The 16,733-nt window shown below is 55.6% G+C and overlaps 1 protein-coding gene across 2 annotated transcripts; it reads right to left on the reverse strand.

Annotated features, from left to right (window-relative positions):
• Window position 1: 1 nt before the first annotated feature.
• Window positions 2-16,328, reverse strand: RPRD2 (regulation of nuclear pre-mRNA domain containing 2). 2 transcript variants are annotated; one of them, XM_074529122.1, is made up of 11 exons: window positions 15,738-16,328; window positions 10,113-10,242; window positions 9,768-9,868; window positions 8,660-8,734; window positions 6,966-7,018; window positions 6,392-6,518; window positions 5,862-6,037; window positions 4,960-5,239; window positions 4,432-4,707; window positions 4,049-4,252; window positions 2-3,511 (listed from the first exon to the last, which is right to left on the reverse strand). In XM_074529122.1, exons 1-11 carry the CDS (start codon window positions 15,961-15,963, stop codon window positions 855-857), a joined length of 4,305 nt encoding a protein of 1,434 aa, XP_074385223.1. In that variant the 5' UTR covers window positions 15,964-16,328; the 3' UTR covers window positions 2-854. The 2 variants fall into 2 exon arrangements, with proteins under 2 accessions (XP_074385223.1, XP_074385224.1); XM_074529123.1 differs by lacking the exon at window positions 8,660-8,734.
• Between the last annotated feature and the right edge of the window lie 405 nt (window positions 16,329-16,733).

Consider the following 16,733-nt stretch of genomic DNA (forward strand, 5'->3'; position numbering starts at 1 on the left):
GGGTTGTTTGGTAGTTTTTATGCAGATCCTGAAGCCCACACCGGTACCAAACAGGTACGATGGAGGCAACTAAAAACCAACAAAAAATAATTAAAATAAAATCAAGTAAAATCCCAACTTCATATAAAAGCCGCGGGGGCGGCTCTGGGTGTAAGGGGGGGACCCCTCTGAGCCCCCGCCGGGCTCCGGCTGCGTGTGGTGAACGATCCCGGAGGGAATTAAAAAGTGATTGCTATATACACACACGTAGAAAGTCAACAGTGATCCCGGGGGAAAAAACAAAACAAAACAAAAATCCAAAGATCCCCAAATGAACCCAAACCCATTCAGTCTTCCCAAGCAGGGGGACAGGCTTGGGCCTTCTTGCTGCCAGTCCCGTGGAGCTCCAAGGTGGGTTTGGGTGGGTTCCTCGACCCTTTTTTTGCCTTGTTTTGGTGCTTTTGGCAGACAGGAGGAACAGGGAGGTCTCCCCTCTCTGCAGCAGCAATTTGGGGATCGGCTGGAAACCAACACCCCAACACCACTCAGCGCTCCTCTCGAAGCTTTCAGAGTTTTTCCTTTTTTTTTAATTTTTTGTCTTAACTCTTTCAACTACTACCGAAGGTTTTATTTAACAGCAACGTGGCTTCTTCTCGTTAAAACATCAGTTTTGTGTCTTGTTTTCTTGTCTCACCCAATGCTGGGGCCGGGGGGCGGGAAGGGGGCTGGGGCTAGAACCAACCGAAAAGTACAGAACATTTAATTTAGGAGAAGGTTACAGGAATCGTTGAGGGGAGGAAAAAAGAAAAAAAAGAAAAAAAAAAAAAAAAGAAAAGAAAAAAAAAAAAAAGGAAAGGGCAGCCCCGGGAGCTGCGTCAGTACCGGGGAGGGAAGAAGGGGCGCTTGGGGGTGAAGAAGGGAGCGCCCCCTCTGCCGAAGGGCGGCCGCGGCCGCTTCAGGCTCTGGAAGGGGTCTCTGCCGCCGAAGGGCTCCCGCGGGCGGAACTCGGCGCGGGGCGTGCGCAGCAGGACGGAGCCGCGGCCCCCGGAGGGCTCCCGGTGCCCGGGGGGGCCCAGCCCGCGCGCGGCCCCCCCGAGCTGCTCCCGGGGCAGAGCTCCGGGCCCCGCGGGCTCTCGGGAGCGGGGCAGGGGGTCCCGGGGCTGCGCCCCCGCCCCGAAGTGCTCCTTCAGCGTCCCTTGCATCGTACCGTGCTCCTTGGGGAAGGCGCCGTGCTCCAGCGGGGGCGGCGCGGGGAACGGGACCCCGCCGTGCTCCCCGGCCGGCGGCGGCTGCGCGGGGAAGGGGACCCCGCTGTGATCCCCGGGCACCGGGGGCGGCGGGGGCGTGGGGAACGGGACCCCCGCGTGCTCCACCGAGGGCGGCGGCGGCGGCACGCCGTGGGGCAGCGGGAGCGGCGCGGGCGTTTCCTTGGAGAAGGGGTTGGCGTGATCCACCGACGGCATGCGGGGAGGGACCGGGTGGTCCCTCGGGAAGAGGCCGCCGTGGTCCTTGGCGGGAGCGGGCGGGGGCACGGCGGGCGGCCCCACGGGCTCCCGCGGGAAGGGGCTCCCGTGCTCCAGGGGCGGCGGAGCGAGGGGCGGCGGCGGCAGGTGGTGCTCGAAGGCGGAGCCGAAGTTGTTGGTGCGGAAGTTGTTGACGCTCTCCGGGAAGGGCGGCACGTGCTCCTTGTAGGGCCCCGGGAAGCCGCCCATGCCCGGCAGCTCCGAGGAGCCCGCGGGGCCGTTGTCGAAGGCGCTGCCGCCGCTGCTCAGCTCGAACCAGCCCGCCCGGCTCCCCTCGCGCCCGTGGCCCCGGCTGCCCTTGCCCAGCACCCGGATGGACTCCACGGTCTGGATGGGCTCCCCCGACATGCCCCGGCTCGAGGCGTTGTGGTAGCCCAGCGTCTCGATGGGAGCCCCCTTCTCCTCGGTGCTGTCGGGCAGGTCCAGGCAGGAGGAGGAGACGCGGGTCTCGATGCGGTAGTGCTCCTCCGGCGGCTGCGGCTCGCCCTTGGCAGCCCCGGACAAGCTCCCCACCTCGCCGGAGCCGCTTTTGGGGATCTGCCCAAAATGCTTCTCCTCGGAGGGTTTGCGGGAGGCGTTTTTGAGCATGTTCTTGAACTCGATGGTGGAGGTGGCGGAGATGGAGGAAGCCAAGGGTTTGTCCCCGGCCGCCGCGGGCGCTCGGCTGGCGGGGCTGGGGAGGGCGTTCTGGGGAGAGAAGAGTGAGGAGCGGTGGGGAAGCGCGTGGGGCGAGTCCGAGTATTGCTTCTGCGGGAGGCCGGCCTTGGGCAGGCTGCTGTGGTTGGAGTCCGGCGTGAAGAACACGTCGTTCTTGCTGGGAGATGGGGACCCGTCCGAGGCCGAGTCCTTCCCCCGGCGGCCGTAGCTCCCAAACATCCCTGGGGACGAGGCCAGCGGGTCACAGCTCTCACTCTGATCCAGGATGGACCTCATGGCCGGGGGGAAGGATGGCTTCACACCAAACTCCTGCGAGCGCTGCCCGTAGCTGGACAGCACTGGCTGGTACTCTGCAGAATCGGGGAGTTTACTCGATTTCAGGATAGACTTGACCGGCTTCTTCTCCAGGTTCAGCATGGCCGAGGGCGGCGGCCCGGAGTAGTCGAAGTCACGGTAATCCTCGTCTTCTTGGAAAGACGTATCCGGGTAAAACTTCTCCTGGGAGGAGTCCATCAAGGAGGAGGGCATCTCCCTGCTGTCCACAGGTGGCTTGTACAGGCCGGCCGGGGACTCCCTGCCGAGGCCGAAGGGCCGGTAGCCGTGCACGGAACTGGGAAGTTCTTGGGAATATCCATCATCCCGGCCCTGCAGAGGAGACCTTGTGCTGCTGGGAGTTGAGGAACCGGGGCTCATGATTTTTGACAGCAGGGAGATCGTGTCGACGTTGCTCGACGTTGGCTTGTCCATCATCTCGTCCTGGGTGGGCGTCCCGCTGCGCTCGTCGCGCACCGGCGTCCCGTCCACATTGTCCATGGAAGTGCTGGTGGGACCGCGCTGGAAGTCAGAGCTGTGACTCTCCGTTGCCATGCTGGACCCCAAGCTGCTGAGGATGGGAATATTCAAGTTCAGGCCACTGAAGCCAGGATTTCCCTTCAGGAAATTGTGTATCTTCATCTCCAAGCTGGGAGAAGGGGGTTCTGATTCCAGCTTGGCTTTTGAGATTTCGGAGGATTGACTCAGTGAGGTTTCTGTTGGCAAAAGGGAGGAAGGACTGGTAGGGTGGGAACTGGAAAATCCCAGGGAATTAGTTGGTGGCTTAAAACCAGAGCTTGACAGTGCTGGGGTATGTCCGACGGGAGCCTTATTGACTGAAGTGGAGGAAACCTCTGCGGTGGTTGAGTTTGGAGAATAACCAAAACTTTTGGCTATAAAGGGCTGTGGATTGGAAGGAACATTCCTCCCCTTCAAGCACGGCACGGTTGTGTTGGCTGGCGATGCCGAGGTGCTCTGTGAGGCAGCTTCTCCCGACTGAACGGCGTTTCCAGCCACGCTCTGCAGCAAGGACGACAGCCCTGCAAAACACAACGGCTGCATCAGGCACTGAGGGCAGAGACAAACCACCCCGAGGCTCCTGTGCTGGCACTCTACACCCCCCAGTCTCCAGCCATGAAGGGGACTGGATTTTGCTGCTCCCAGTGAGGTGCAATATTCTGCCAGAGGCTTGGATTGATGTACAAATATAAATTACACCATCGAGTCACGTGGGTAGGAATTCACCCTGGTCTGCAGCCAGGAGTGGGAGAACCTGCCCTGCTGGCCAGGTGACCATGGCAAGGTGCCAGAACAGGAGCAGAACCTCTCGGTCTCCTGTCCTGTTCAGGGAATGTTCCAGATACGTGTGATTCAGCCACAGCACAAGCAGCAAGGACAGGGAAATGACAAATCTCACTGGTCCGTGACACCTGAGCTACCTGACAAAGACCATCCACACGTGCCAGAGACGTAAAACACGTCCAGTGAACATTCCATTTCCTCCCTGTGTTCTCACTTCAGGACAAGCAGAGCAGCACGTTCAGCCTGGCCCCTGCCCCCAGCACCCAGCCCAGTACCTTGCAGCGCTGGCGCCGTCTGAGTCTGGGTTTTGGAGAGAGCTGACAGAATGCTTTCCGGAGTTATCTCGACTTTGGAGAGAATATTTGCTAATGGATTCGAAGGAGCAGATGGGGTTCCCAGGACAGGAGTCTTCAGGCCACTGGTGAGAGCTGAGGGGCTGGTCGGGGTCCCTGGCGAAGGTCTCGAGGCGGGACTCACACCTGGGACGGGAGCACACAGCACTCACCTGAGCTGCTCTGGCAACACAAGTGACTCAGGCTCCCCATAGGCACAGCCAGACCTCTGAGAGCAGTAACTCCCTCATGTTTATTTTGAGATAATTAAAGGTTTAAATCATCACCCAGCTCCGTTAGTGCCCACAGCCCAGCTCAGCACTCACCTGTGCTCTTCATCACCGACGTCAAACTGCTCAGGATGGAGCTGATCTTGGCCAGGTCCACGTTGGCCAGGTTGGGTAAGGCAAGTGCTGGTGCCAGAGGGATGGCAGCTGTGCTCACCACCTTTGGAGCTGGGGGTGTTGGAGGGGCTGGGGCCGGCGTGGCCGCTGTCCCCGAGGCCGTGGCGGCCGCAGCAGCCGATGGCACCGCTTTGGGGACGCTCTCAGCCTTGGCAGGGGCCGGGGCTGGAGCTGCCTGTTTGTCCTTCCTCTCCTCCACTGCAGCACAGAGGGGGAAACAAAAGCAGAAAGGTCACTCAGTCCCCCTAAAAAGACTCAGGGAACATCAACTCTGATTCCCACAGATGTAAAACCATCTCTGATAAGTGCTTTGGGAGATGGAAATGATCACAGTGGAACTGGGAGATTCAAACCCTACAGCCCCAGCCCAGGCTTTGTGCCTCCTCCACATCCCAAATGAAGCTGGAAAATCCTGGTTTCCTTTTTCATCCCCACACCACAATCACATACCAATGATTTTAGACGTATCATCCTCCACATCAGAGAGCTCCATGTCCTCCACATCCCGATTATCTGTGGCAGGCTCTGGAGAAACCACCTTGCGTCCTGCGGGAGAGCGGGTGCTGCTCTCCTCCCCCATGCCCTGGAAAGGGGACTCGGAGCCCGTGGGAGATGGAGCATCCATGCTGGGAGAAGGGACAGGAGACTCCTCGGGATCAGGGAGGGTTGCTTTCAGCTGGTCCAGCTTCTTCTTCAGGTTGCTCACTCGGTTAGCAAATGTTTTATAGGCCTAAGGAAGGAAGGGCACTGGACTGGGGATCTTTCACGCCTCAGTCACTTCCTTAAGGAAGCAACACAAAGCCTGAGAAAACCAATCCCAAATCCCTGAACCCTGCAATGGTAAGAACTCAGCTTCTCACAGGGCAACAACCACAAAAAGTGGGGAGGATAAAACCTTCTTCCACTGACTTAAAACAATTTTTATAACCTCCCCATATTTTAACAAATGTGTTCAGCCCATTTGGGGCTTTTGGCAGGTTATTTTCATAACCTCCCCATATTTTAACAAATGTGTTCAGCCCATTTGGGGCTTTTGGCAGGTTCTGGAGGGTGCTGGTTGTTTTTATAACACTTTACTACTGTCCTTTATTTGCTTGTCTAGTTCTCACATAAATCCCAAGTTTCTAGAATTCAGGATTTGTCACACTAACTGTAATTTTGCCCTGTTTAAGAATCTAGAGTGTATCCAACATTCCAGCAACACAAACTGAGTTTCCAGCTGCTGCATTTTGAGAGCTTATCCTTGTCTTACCCAAAATCTCCACTCTGCTCTCTTTGGAAACCACCCTTACACCAACCCCACAAATTTTTAAATAGAGAGATGAGGCCTTTTCCAGAAAAGTCACACTTACATTTGCCACCACCTTGACTTCTTTGTACTGTGCCTCGTAGAATATTCCAGCGTTCTCCAGCGCCTCGGTGAGCGAGGGGCCGTTCTTCACTTGCTTGTCCAAACCATTGACAAACTCCTCCAGCTTTGAACTTGCTTCTTCAAACTCCTTGGAGAACTTCTTCCCTCCTGTTTTATCTGCAGGGAGATGAACACCATGGAAATGAGGCAAAGCACAGAAGTGTGGCCTCAATGGCAGCACCTGGGATATTGGGACAGTGGAGCTGCACAATCCCAGATCATCCACTGGCATCTGCAAGGGGTGACCAGGGCCTGGTTGCTGGCAGAGTTTTGGTTTTCACACAGTTGGTCTGAGTTCTGCACCAGAGAATTTCCACAGAAATTCCACCTAGCCAAGATTTTTGGCTCCTGATTGCTGGTTCTTAACCTCACTCTGAAATTCTGGCAGTTTCCACACATAAATTCTGGCATTTCCCATCTTGACAGAACTGAGGAGCTCCCCCAACACCTTCAGTGCCCTCAGGGCTTTACCTTTCAAGCACTTGAGTGTCTCAGTGCTGCAGACATCCACCCTCATAGTGGAAAGCTGCTTCTCCTTGAGCTCTATCTGATCCTCTGAGCGTTTGTACAGCAGCAGCTCATCAATGAGGGACTGGGGCTGGAAAAAAGCAAACAGGAAAAGCCTCCTCATCACATTCCAGGGAACACAAGCCCTGCCTCTGCTCTGGCTCCAGACTGCTTCCAAGCAAGAGCTAACCCAGGATCCATGTGGAGCCTGGGATTTTTAACCTCAAATTTCACAATGAGCAAACCTGGGCTGAGCAGGAGCTGCAATTCCACAAATCTCCTGGTTATTTACTCCCCATTTCACCCTACAGGTGCCTGTGCATTTCACAACATGTCCCTCCCTGTCAGGGGACTGAATTTAGACCAATTTCTTGCCACCAACTCCTCAAACTCCTCTTCACAAGGATCTTCTGAGCTTGCCCAGGCCCTCCCCGTGTCAGCCCCACTGTTCCAGGTGATTCTTGGGCCTGGGCTCACCCCACATGCAAACCCCAAGGTGGGGGTCAGTGCCATGGGTCACTTCCACTCACAGACTTACTCGGAATTCAGCAACAATCTTGGACTTCAGAGCAGCTTTGGGGTTGGTGGAGGCTGTGGGGAAAAAAGAGAAATTGTGAAGAAATGAAGGAACTGCCTCCCCGTGGAAAGTCAGTCACAAAAGGCAGCCTAATAAAAGATATTTGGAGATAATTCCATGTGTTACCCATCACATCCTCCCCTCCATGCAGGTGTCCCCCAGTGCTCCAGGCAGCTCATGGGGACACGGACAGGCACAGCTGGGTTGGGACTGAGCTCAACAAGTGACACTGCTGCTGTTTAACACGCTCTGAACGTTTCCTGGGCACACCTTTTCCTCAGGAAAACGAGGCCCTGCAAGGTCAATCAATCTAACAGCTTTATCCAAGGAGTCACAGCTCTCTGAAGGAAGGGAATGTCATTCCCCAAGTGCCAGACCTGGAGCTGCCACGGAGCCCAGGTTTGCTGTGGGCAGAGCTCCCCTAGGTCTGACCATGCCCAGAGCTTTGACAACTCTCACACCTGGTTACAGGGCTGGGGGGATGAATCCTGCTGGCAAGAGACTGAATCCATCAGGTTGTGGACAAAACAGGAGAAACAGGAAAGAAGAAATGAGCTGATGAGAAGCAAAGCACTAAACCCTCCGTCCACGCTGGACACAGCCCAGTTCTGGCTGGGAAAGCAGCTTCTGGTTTGTTAAACCCAGGAATAAACACTCCCAACTCTTTTCATCTTCTGCTGTTACATCTGATGTCCCACACATCACACCTGGTGTCCCATGGCCATACCTGGTGTCCCACATGTCACACCTGGTGTCCCATGGCCATACCTGGTGTCCCACATGTCACACCTGGTGTCCCACACATCACACCTGGTGTCCCATGGCCATACCTGGTGTCCCATGGCCATACCTGGTGTCCCATGGCCACACCTGGTGTCCCACATGTCACACCTGGTGTCCCATGGCCATACCTGGTGTCCCACATGTCACACCTGGTGTCCCATGGCCATACCTGGTGTCCCACACATCACACCTGATGTCCCATGGCCATACCTGATGTCCCACATGTCACACCTGGTGTCCCATGGCCATACCTGGTGTCCCATGGCCATACCTGATGTCCCACATGTCACACCTGGTGTCCCATGGCCATACCTGATGTCCCACATGTCACACCTGGTGTCCCATGGCCATACCTGGTGTCCCACATGTCACACCTGACACGTCACCACCTCTGTGGGGACCACTCAGGGTGTTGGTGCAATGTGAGATCATTCAATCACTCTGTTTACAATAAATTCTCTCCTGCTGCTCTGGGCTTTGCAGTGTCACATCCTGTCCCTGCACTGCTCCAGGTTCCTCCTCCCAGCCCAGCCTGCTGGGGCAGTTCCTGAGCATGAAGGGAATGTCCATCTCCTCCTCCTCCTCCTCCTCTCTGTTTTCTCTCCATCTCTGACCAGTCTAAGAGCAGTTTCCAAGAGGTTCCACCAGCTCCTTCCTCTCCTGTCCAACACCTCTGCACTTTAAATCTTATTTCTGCCTCATTTCTTTTCTTTCCAAAGTCTTTTTTCTACCAACACCTCCTTGGTGTGCACATCTTGGGGCCCTTGTGAGCCTGCAGGCTCAGCTGGCTCAGCCCACACTGGGCTCAGCCCTTCTGCTCCTTGAGCAGCCAATTTCTGCATTAGTGCACAGAGTTCACAGTGGTTCCTTACTTTGTGATTTCTTCCACGGCTTATTCGGTTTGTTCAGAGACTCTTTCAGCTGCTTCTGAGTTTTGAAAGTGGTACCTGGAAAAACATTTCATTTTTGGCAGTCTGGCATTATGGGATTCCTGTCAAAATCTTGGGTTTTGGTGCCATACAGTTGCACGGTGAAAGAGTGAACAGAAATTTGTTTTAAAATACCTCGACCAACTTCCTTAGAGGAGCTGCTGGATGCCCAAGAGAACCTCAGTTTACTCAGGAATGCAGCAACCTGGGGGTGGTCTGCCATTTTTAAATCAAGTTTCTGTTTGCCCTTACACTAAGGCAGTTCAAAAAAAAATCACAGTAAAAAGGGAAAACACACAGAAATCTAAAAATGAAACTCTTTAGGAAGGCTGTAATGGAATCAGCATCAAACAGACAAGTGCTGCTCATTGGGAAAGCAGCCACAATACCTGATTTACCTGGAACCTCACAGAGCTGTTTTCAAGTCCCAGAAATGAGCCATTTCAGAGCAAAAAGCACAAAGGTCACTTCTCAGCATGCAACACCCAGCTCCAGCCTGTCCTCGTGCCACAGCCCGACCCCAGACACCACACTGCTCCTGCTGGGATGGCCACCGACCCTCACACCACACCTGAGGGCCCCCTGAGCACCTGCAGCCCTTCATGATGGGGTAAAGCCAAACCCTGGACAGATTTCCACTGCTAACTCCTGGTTTTAACCAATTCCACGTGTTCCTCCTCTAAGGATTGAGGATTCTTCACCCTCCAGCTTTGTTCCTGCCTCTCCTACCCCACAACCACCAGGCTATGAATGAACAGCACAAGGAGGTAGAGCCAGAGCACCCTGGTCAGGATGTGCAGCATCATTTCAGCCTCACGTTCTGTTTGCTCTCAGCTCATGTGAAAGAATTCCCAGCTGCCTTAAGGAAGGTACAAAAGAGGTAAAGCAGGAGAATCCAGCGCTGCTCACGTCCCACACTTGGTTGTGTCACAGCCTGTGCCAGGTGCAAATGCCCCTCACTCCCCCTCAGTGACCCCAAACTATTTCTACAGCTTCAGTGAGCTCACGTGGCAGTTTGCAAGGTGAGAAATGCAAAGGGTGAGTAACTTACTCAGTGCTTCTTTCAGGGCCAGAATGGTTTCCTCAGGGTACACGTTTCTGTCCTCCCAGATTTTGAAGATTCTTTCGATGGATTTGGAAACTGATGGGTCCCTGCAAGACAAGAGTTTTTTACTCCCTGATTGCAGGACACTGGTGTGAGGTTTTCCTCACCCCACAGGACAATTTGATCCAAACCAGCCCCCTCTGCAAATTAAAACTCAGTTCATGCCCACATATGGCTGTTCCAACAGAATCCTTGAAGTTCTGCTGATGTTTCTAGAATTTTCAGAAGAAAAATTCCCCCTTTCTGAGACACTCAGCCTCCCAACAGCCTGTTAGTTCATTCATTACTCACTTCACTAACGAAGCAGCCTCAGGAAGCACCTCTGCAAAGGTGTCCCTAAAAACAATGGCATTTTTCCTCTTGCAGTTCTGTATGACATCATTGGCCAAGTAAAAAAGGTTCAGCCGGTGAGGAAAAGCAGCTGAGGACAAAAGAAAATTGAGATCAGCATCAGACACAAGCACCACAACAGGCACACCTTGATCCCAAAAGTTCAGCACTGCTCTGGGGAAAGTTTCAGAGTTTCCAAATTCCAGCAAGCAAACCTTGAGGACTACACAGGACATCTTTAATTTACACATGATTTTCAGCCTCCTCCAGCTGTGCTTGCTCCTCTGACCCTCCTGATGTTCAAACTGAGTTACTTCATCAAATCCCTTCCTTCAGGGGTGGGTGGGTAAACTTAGTAAACTCATTCACATGCAAATGATGGTAATGAGCTCCTTCACTTCACCAAAGGACACAGGCAAGGATTAAACCAGAGGAACAGTGCCAAGAGGTGTGCTGTCACCTCTCACCTGCCACCAGAATCACCTTTTATCTACAGATCCCTCAATCCTCTTATCCTGCTTCATTTTCCAGCTGTCCCTGCCTGGGTGGAGCCATTTCCCACAGCCTGGCTGCACCTTGCAGCTCTCCAGGATTCCTCTGAGGAAGCTCAGCATCCTCCCTGCTCCAGAGCCCTTGGGGAGGAGCTCACCCCTCACTCACAACCTGGAAAAGCTCCCAGCAGAACCATTCCTGGCGCTGGAACGCCCTCCCAGCACGAGGGTGAGTTCCCAAGTGAACAAAGTCCAAAAGGAAGATCCTGCACAGAAGATCCTCCTGTGAGGGGAGCAGAGCTGAGGACACAAAGGGCTTAGCTCAGATGGGTTCTCCAGTCACAGGTTGGTGTCCTTAAGCCTCCCTGAGCCCCTGCCAGCAGCACTGGGCTCTCCTGGCACTGAGCCCTCCAGCATCACTGCAGACTGGGCTGAGGGAGGGCACAGGGACAGGCCCCGCTCCTGAAGCCCTGTCCCTGCTCCTAAATCCCTGTCTGTGCTCCTAAAGCCCAGTCCCTGCTCCTCAAGCCCTGTTCCTGATCCTAAATCCCTGTCCCTGCTCCTAAATCCCTGTCCCTGCTCCTAAATCCCTGTCCCTGCTCCTAAAGCCCTCTCCCTGCTCCTAAAGCCCCATTCCTGCTCCTCAAGCCCTGTTCCTGCTCCTAAATCCCTGTTCCTGCTCCTAAAGCCCCATTCCTGCTCCTCAAGCCCTGTTCCTGCTCCTAAATCCCTGTCCCTGCTCCTCAAGCCCTGTTCCTGATCCTCAAGCCCTGTTCCTGATCCTAAATCCCTGTCCCTGCTCCTAAAGCCCTGTCTGTGCTCCTCAAGCCCTGTCCCTGCTCCTCAAGCCCTGTCTGTGCTCCTAAAGCCCTGTCCTGCTCCTAAATCCCTGTCCCTGCTCCTAAAGCCCCATCCCTGCTCCTAAAGCCCCATCCCTGCTCCTCAAGCCCTGTCCTTGCTCCTAAAGCCCTGTCCCTGCTCCTAAAGCCCTGTCCTGCTCCTCAAGCCCTGTCCTGCTCCTCAAGCCCTGTCCTGCTCCTAAAGCCCTGTCCCTGCTCCTAAATCCCTGTCCTGTTCCTAAAGCCCTGTCCCTGCTCTTCAAGCCCTGTCCCTGCTCCTAAAGCCCTGTCCTTGTTCCTCAAGCCCTGTCCCTGCTCCTAAAGCCCCATTCCTGCTCCTAAAGCCCTGTCCCTGCTCCTAAAGCCCTGTTCCTGCTCCTAAAGCCCCGTTCCTGCTCCTAAAGCCCTGTCCCTGCTCCTAAAGCCCTGTCCTTGTTCCTAAAGCCCTGTCCTGCTCCTAAAGCCCTGTTCCTGCTCCTCAAGCCCTGTCCCTGCTCCTAAAGCCCAGTCCCTGCTCCTAAAGCCCTGTCCCTGCCCCAGGACACACAGCAAAGGACTGAGAGTCACTGCCAGCAGCTGCTCACCCCCAATCCCACATGGAGCCCCAGTTCCACATGCCAGGAGGAGATTTTATCCCTGGTCCTGCTCCTCTGGCCACTGCCACCTCACAGAGCTCCAGTTCAGGAGCTTTTATTGCTGACCCCTTCCTCTGGCCATGGCCACCTCATGGAGGCCCAGTTCTCACAGCCAAGGAAGAGCTTTTATCCCTGAACCCTCTCCTCTGGCCACGGCCACGTCACAGAGCCCCAGCTCAGGAGCTTTTATCCCTGACTCTGCTCCTTTGGTCACTGCCACCTCATGCAGCCCCAGCTCCCTCATCCCAGGAGGAGCTTTTGTCCCTGACCCTGCTCCTCTGGCCATGGCCACTTCACAGAGCTTTTGTCCCTGATCCTGCTCTTCTGGCCACTTTCACCTCACAGAGCTCCAGTTCAGGAGCTTTTGTCCCTGACCCTTCTCCTCTGGCCATGGCATCCTCACGGAGCCCCAGCTCCCACATGCCAGGAGGAGTTTTTGTCCCTGATCCTGGTCCTGTGGCCATGGCCACCTTATGGAATCACAGTTCTCACATCCAAGGAAGAGCTTTTATCCCTGATACTGCTCCTCTGGCCATGGCAACCTCACAGAGCCCCAGTTCCACATCCCACGAGGAGATTTTATCTCTGATCCTGCTCCTGTGGCCATGGCCACCTTATGGAATCACAGTTCTCACATCCAAGGAAGAGCTTTTATCCCTGATACTGCTCCTCTGGCCATGGCTACCTCATGGAGCCCCAGTTGCACATCCCATGAGGAGATTTTATCCCTGATCCTGCTCCTGTGGCCATGGCCACCTCACAGAACTCCAGTTCACGAGCTTTTATCCCTGATCCTGCTCTTCTGGCCATGGCCACCTCATGGAATCCCTGTTTAGGAATTTAGGAACTTTTATCCCTGACCCCTCTCCCGTGGCCACTGCCACCTCATGGAGCCCCAGCTCCCCATCCCAGGAGGAGCTTTTATCCCTGATCCTTCTCCTCTGGCCATGGCCACCTCATGTTCTCATATCCCAGGAGAAGATTTTATCCCTGATCTTTCTCTTCTGGCCACTGCCACCTCACAGAGCCCCAGTTCCACATCCCAGGAGGAGCTTTTATCCCTGATCCTGCTCCTTTTGTCACTGCCACCTCATGGAGCCCCAGCTCCCACATCCCAGGAGGAGCTTTTGCTTTTCCAGCACAGACTCAGCAAGCCAAGGATTTATGAGCAGAACCTGTTGCTCACAACCTGTGCCCTGAACATGCTGACAGGACAGGCTGAGATGGGTTTTCTGGAGCACACAGTGCTCTGCTCTGCCCTGAGGGCTGGGAATTCAGCTGGAGCAGGGCTGCACTCTGCCTGCTGCTCCAAAACAATCTGCAGCCAGCTCTCCCCAAAATGCCAGCCTCAATAATCTCTCACATCATCATCCCACTGGAACGGGGCTGCTGTGATTTAGTTAAACCCAGCAATTCTCCTGCTGCTCACCCTCCATCCCAGAGATGTTTCACCAGCAGACAGCAGTGATTCCACATCTTAATAACATAAAATAGATTTCAAATAATTCTAAATCTTTGATACAAAGAATTACAAAACTTTGATTTAAAGAATTCTAAACCTTTGATTTAAAGAATTCTAAACCTTTGATTTAAGTGATCCAGTATCTACACAGCAGAGGGAAATCTGGAGCAGGGCTCCAGCCTGATGCTGACCATACAGAGCCAAGTTAGAGGCACAAGTTATAAACCAAAATACCCCCACATCATACAGGAGGAATGCTGGGTCCAGAGGAAGGCTGAGGACAGGATGCACAGAGAAAAGCAAGTGTTTCTGGGTGCAATGGGATGTACCCAGTGAGTGAACAGCTCCTCTCAGCTTAAATCATGAGGAAATGTGGGCAAAGAGGAAACTGCAGAGCTGAGCCCGCTCCAAAGCAGGCACAATGGCACCAACAAAAATGGCATTTCAGAGCCTATGGATGTGTTTAACTCACACTTAAACCCTCTGTGCAAACCCTCCTGCAGGGACACTCGGATTCCCACCAGGAATTTCCCAAAGGTGAAGATTCAGGAGGATGTCCTAGCAGGAACATTCCTTTGGGAAGCTCTGCCTGGGACCAGCACGGCTCAGAAGCAAGATGCCAAAGCAACAGCAACATGGCAAACAGCAGCACCCCTGGTTTTCCTGAAATTACACAATTCTGTGCCCCAGAACCCCCCACCAGGAGGATCTGATGTGTTGATAAAAGCTTTAAATGCTCAGAAATGAACCCAGAACCACCTGTGCTTGCTGTGGCTGGGACAGGGACTTCCCACAGTGAGAACTGTGAGGTCCTTGGGGCAGAGGATGAAGGGAAAAACAGGGAAAAATCCCTGTGGAAGCAGGGAATAACCAAACAATCAGGGGTCAGGGCATGGCAGCATCACAGCTGCTGTCAGGGATTGGGTGAGCAGGGTAAGATGGTGAAGGAGGGACCTGCATAAAAGGAGGGGTGTGAAGGGAAACCTTGAAAGAATTCCATAAAATCCAACAAGAATTCCAGGCAGGGGCCAAGGGCTCAGAGCATGGAGGATCTGCAGGTAGGAACAGTTCAGGGGCTTTTGATGAAGGGGGAAGGAGGGATGGAGGAGCACTGAGGGCCTCAGAAGAGTCAGGACAACTGTGAGAAAGCCACATCCAGAGGAGCTGGCACATCCCAAGGAGAGATGGGCTGGATTTTCCTCAGGGGACATGCACTTGGTGCCCCAAGGATGATGCCACAGTGCCAAAGGGTGCCCAAGGGAGGAGGATTTCCAGGAGAGGTGGCAGTGACAGCAAGGCTGGAGGACCCAGGGCACCTCCTCCAAAGCTCTCACCTTCCTCTCCTGATTTCACAGAGTACAGACAAAACAGATCAAACGCTGGGGAAAGAGGATCTCCTGCATTCTGCACTAGTGCCTTGAGAGGGAACCCCAACTCTCCCAAATTTTCCAAAAGGTTCAGCACACAACAGACAGACACTTTGGGATGGGAATGTTATCTCCATGTTCCTGCCAAGCAAAGCTTCCTTGAACTCCCACAAGAAGAGTCCAACCTTTCCCACGGCAGTGGAGATAACGCTGCTGTGGCTGAGCCTCTTGCCAACAGCAACCTTCTCCCTCCAGGCCAGGGCCACATCCTGATGGGCACTGCAAACCCCAGAACTGCACCCACACTGTCCATGCCCACCCCGGGCTGCTCCAGGCACACAAACAGCTCCTTGAGCCCCCAGAGTGCTGCTTTAGGGGATCGTGGATTCAGGAGCACAAAGGTGCCACCACTGAGGTGCACACCAGCATGTTGTGTTCCTCCAAGGATGACACGGTGATGCACACGCGACAAGACGGAACGTTTTCAAGTAAGAGGGACAGATTTAGAAGGGTGTCAGAAAGGAATTTTTCCCTGTGAGGCTGCCGAGGCCTTGGCACAGGTAGCACAGAACAGCCGAGCCTGCCCCATCCCTGCAAGGGTCCAAGGCCAGGCTTGGAACAACCGGGCTAGCGAAGGTGCCCCTGCCCATGGCACTGGACGGGCTTTAAACCTTTCCAACCCAACGACGAGCCCAACCCTGCCCCGTTGCCGGTCCCCGAGTGCCCGGTGCGGGCTGGCCGCCGATGGCGGGGCCCCGTTCCGCCCCGGCCGCCCCCCGGCCCCGCACTCACAGCGGCGCAGCCACTTCATCCAGTGGTACACGATGGTGCTGTGGTGCCGCTTGTTCTCCAGGCACCACGAGGAGAGGCCCTGGATGGACTCCATGGTGTTGGTCACCGCCTGCAGCTTCCTATCGAGCGAGGCCTCCAGCGCGCCGGCCGCGGACGAGGCGGCGGCGGCCGAGGAGGAGGAGGAGGACGAGGAGGCCCGGCCGCCGCCTCCGCCGCCCGCCGCCATCTTCCCGCGCTGCTCGCGGCCGGGCCGCGCGGGGGGCGGCGGGGCGGCGCCTCACGGGGTGTAGGGAGGGGGGGCCCCGGGGGATCGAGCGGGCCCGGGGGGTGCTCGGGCGGTGCTCGGCGGTCCCGGCCTGGGGTGGGGGGAAAGGCTGGGCCCCGGCGGGTGCAAGAGGCGGTGGCGGCCCGGAGGGATCGCGGGTGGGACCCCCGGGTAGCGGCCGGGCGGTGCCGGTAGGCGGTGCCGGTAGCCGAGGCGGTGCCGGTACCGGAGGCGGTCACGGCCCGGCCCCCCCCGCGCGCGCCGCCCGCCCCCCCGCCGCCATTTTGTGACTCCCGCACACCGGCGGGACGCGCACGCGCACGCCCCGCCCCCCGCAGCGCCGCGCCTGCGCGCGCGCGCCCGCCCCGCCCGGCAAGATGGCGGCGCCCCCCCACAGAGCCGTTTGCCCCCCCCTTCCTGGCCGTGAGGGGGCGGAGAGCGCGCGAGCATAAAAACGGCGTTTGTGCCGTAAATCCCCGAATCACTGAGCTGGGAAAACACTTCTGAGCCCAACCCGTGACCGATTGGCACAGAGAAACTGTGTGAACCACATCCAGTCGTTCTTTGGACAGAACCAGGAATGGGGATTCGAAGAAATTCCCTCATGTCCAACCTGAACATGGCCAGACCTCCCTCAGCACAGCTTGGGGAAGAGGGGAAGCAGCTCCTGCCCCCTCGTAAAGTCAAACACAGCGGCATCAACATCCTCTTCCCCCTTGACCCAAAACAAC

This window comes from Zonotrichia albicollis, chromosome 30 (genome assembly GCF_047830755.1).
Source record: "Zonotrichia albicollis isolate bZonAlb1 chromosome 30, bZonAlb1.hap1, whole genome shotgun sequence".
In the NCBI taxonomy this organism is placed as follows: Eukaryota; Metazoa; Chordata; class Aves; order Passeriformes; family Passerellidae; genus Zonotrichia; species Zonotrichia albicollis.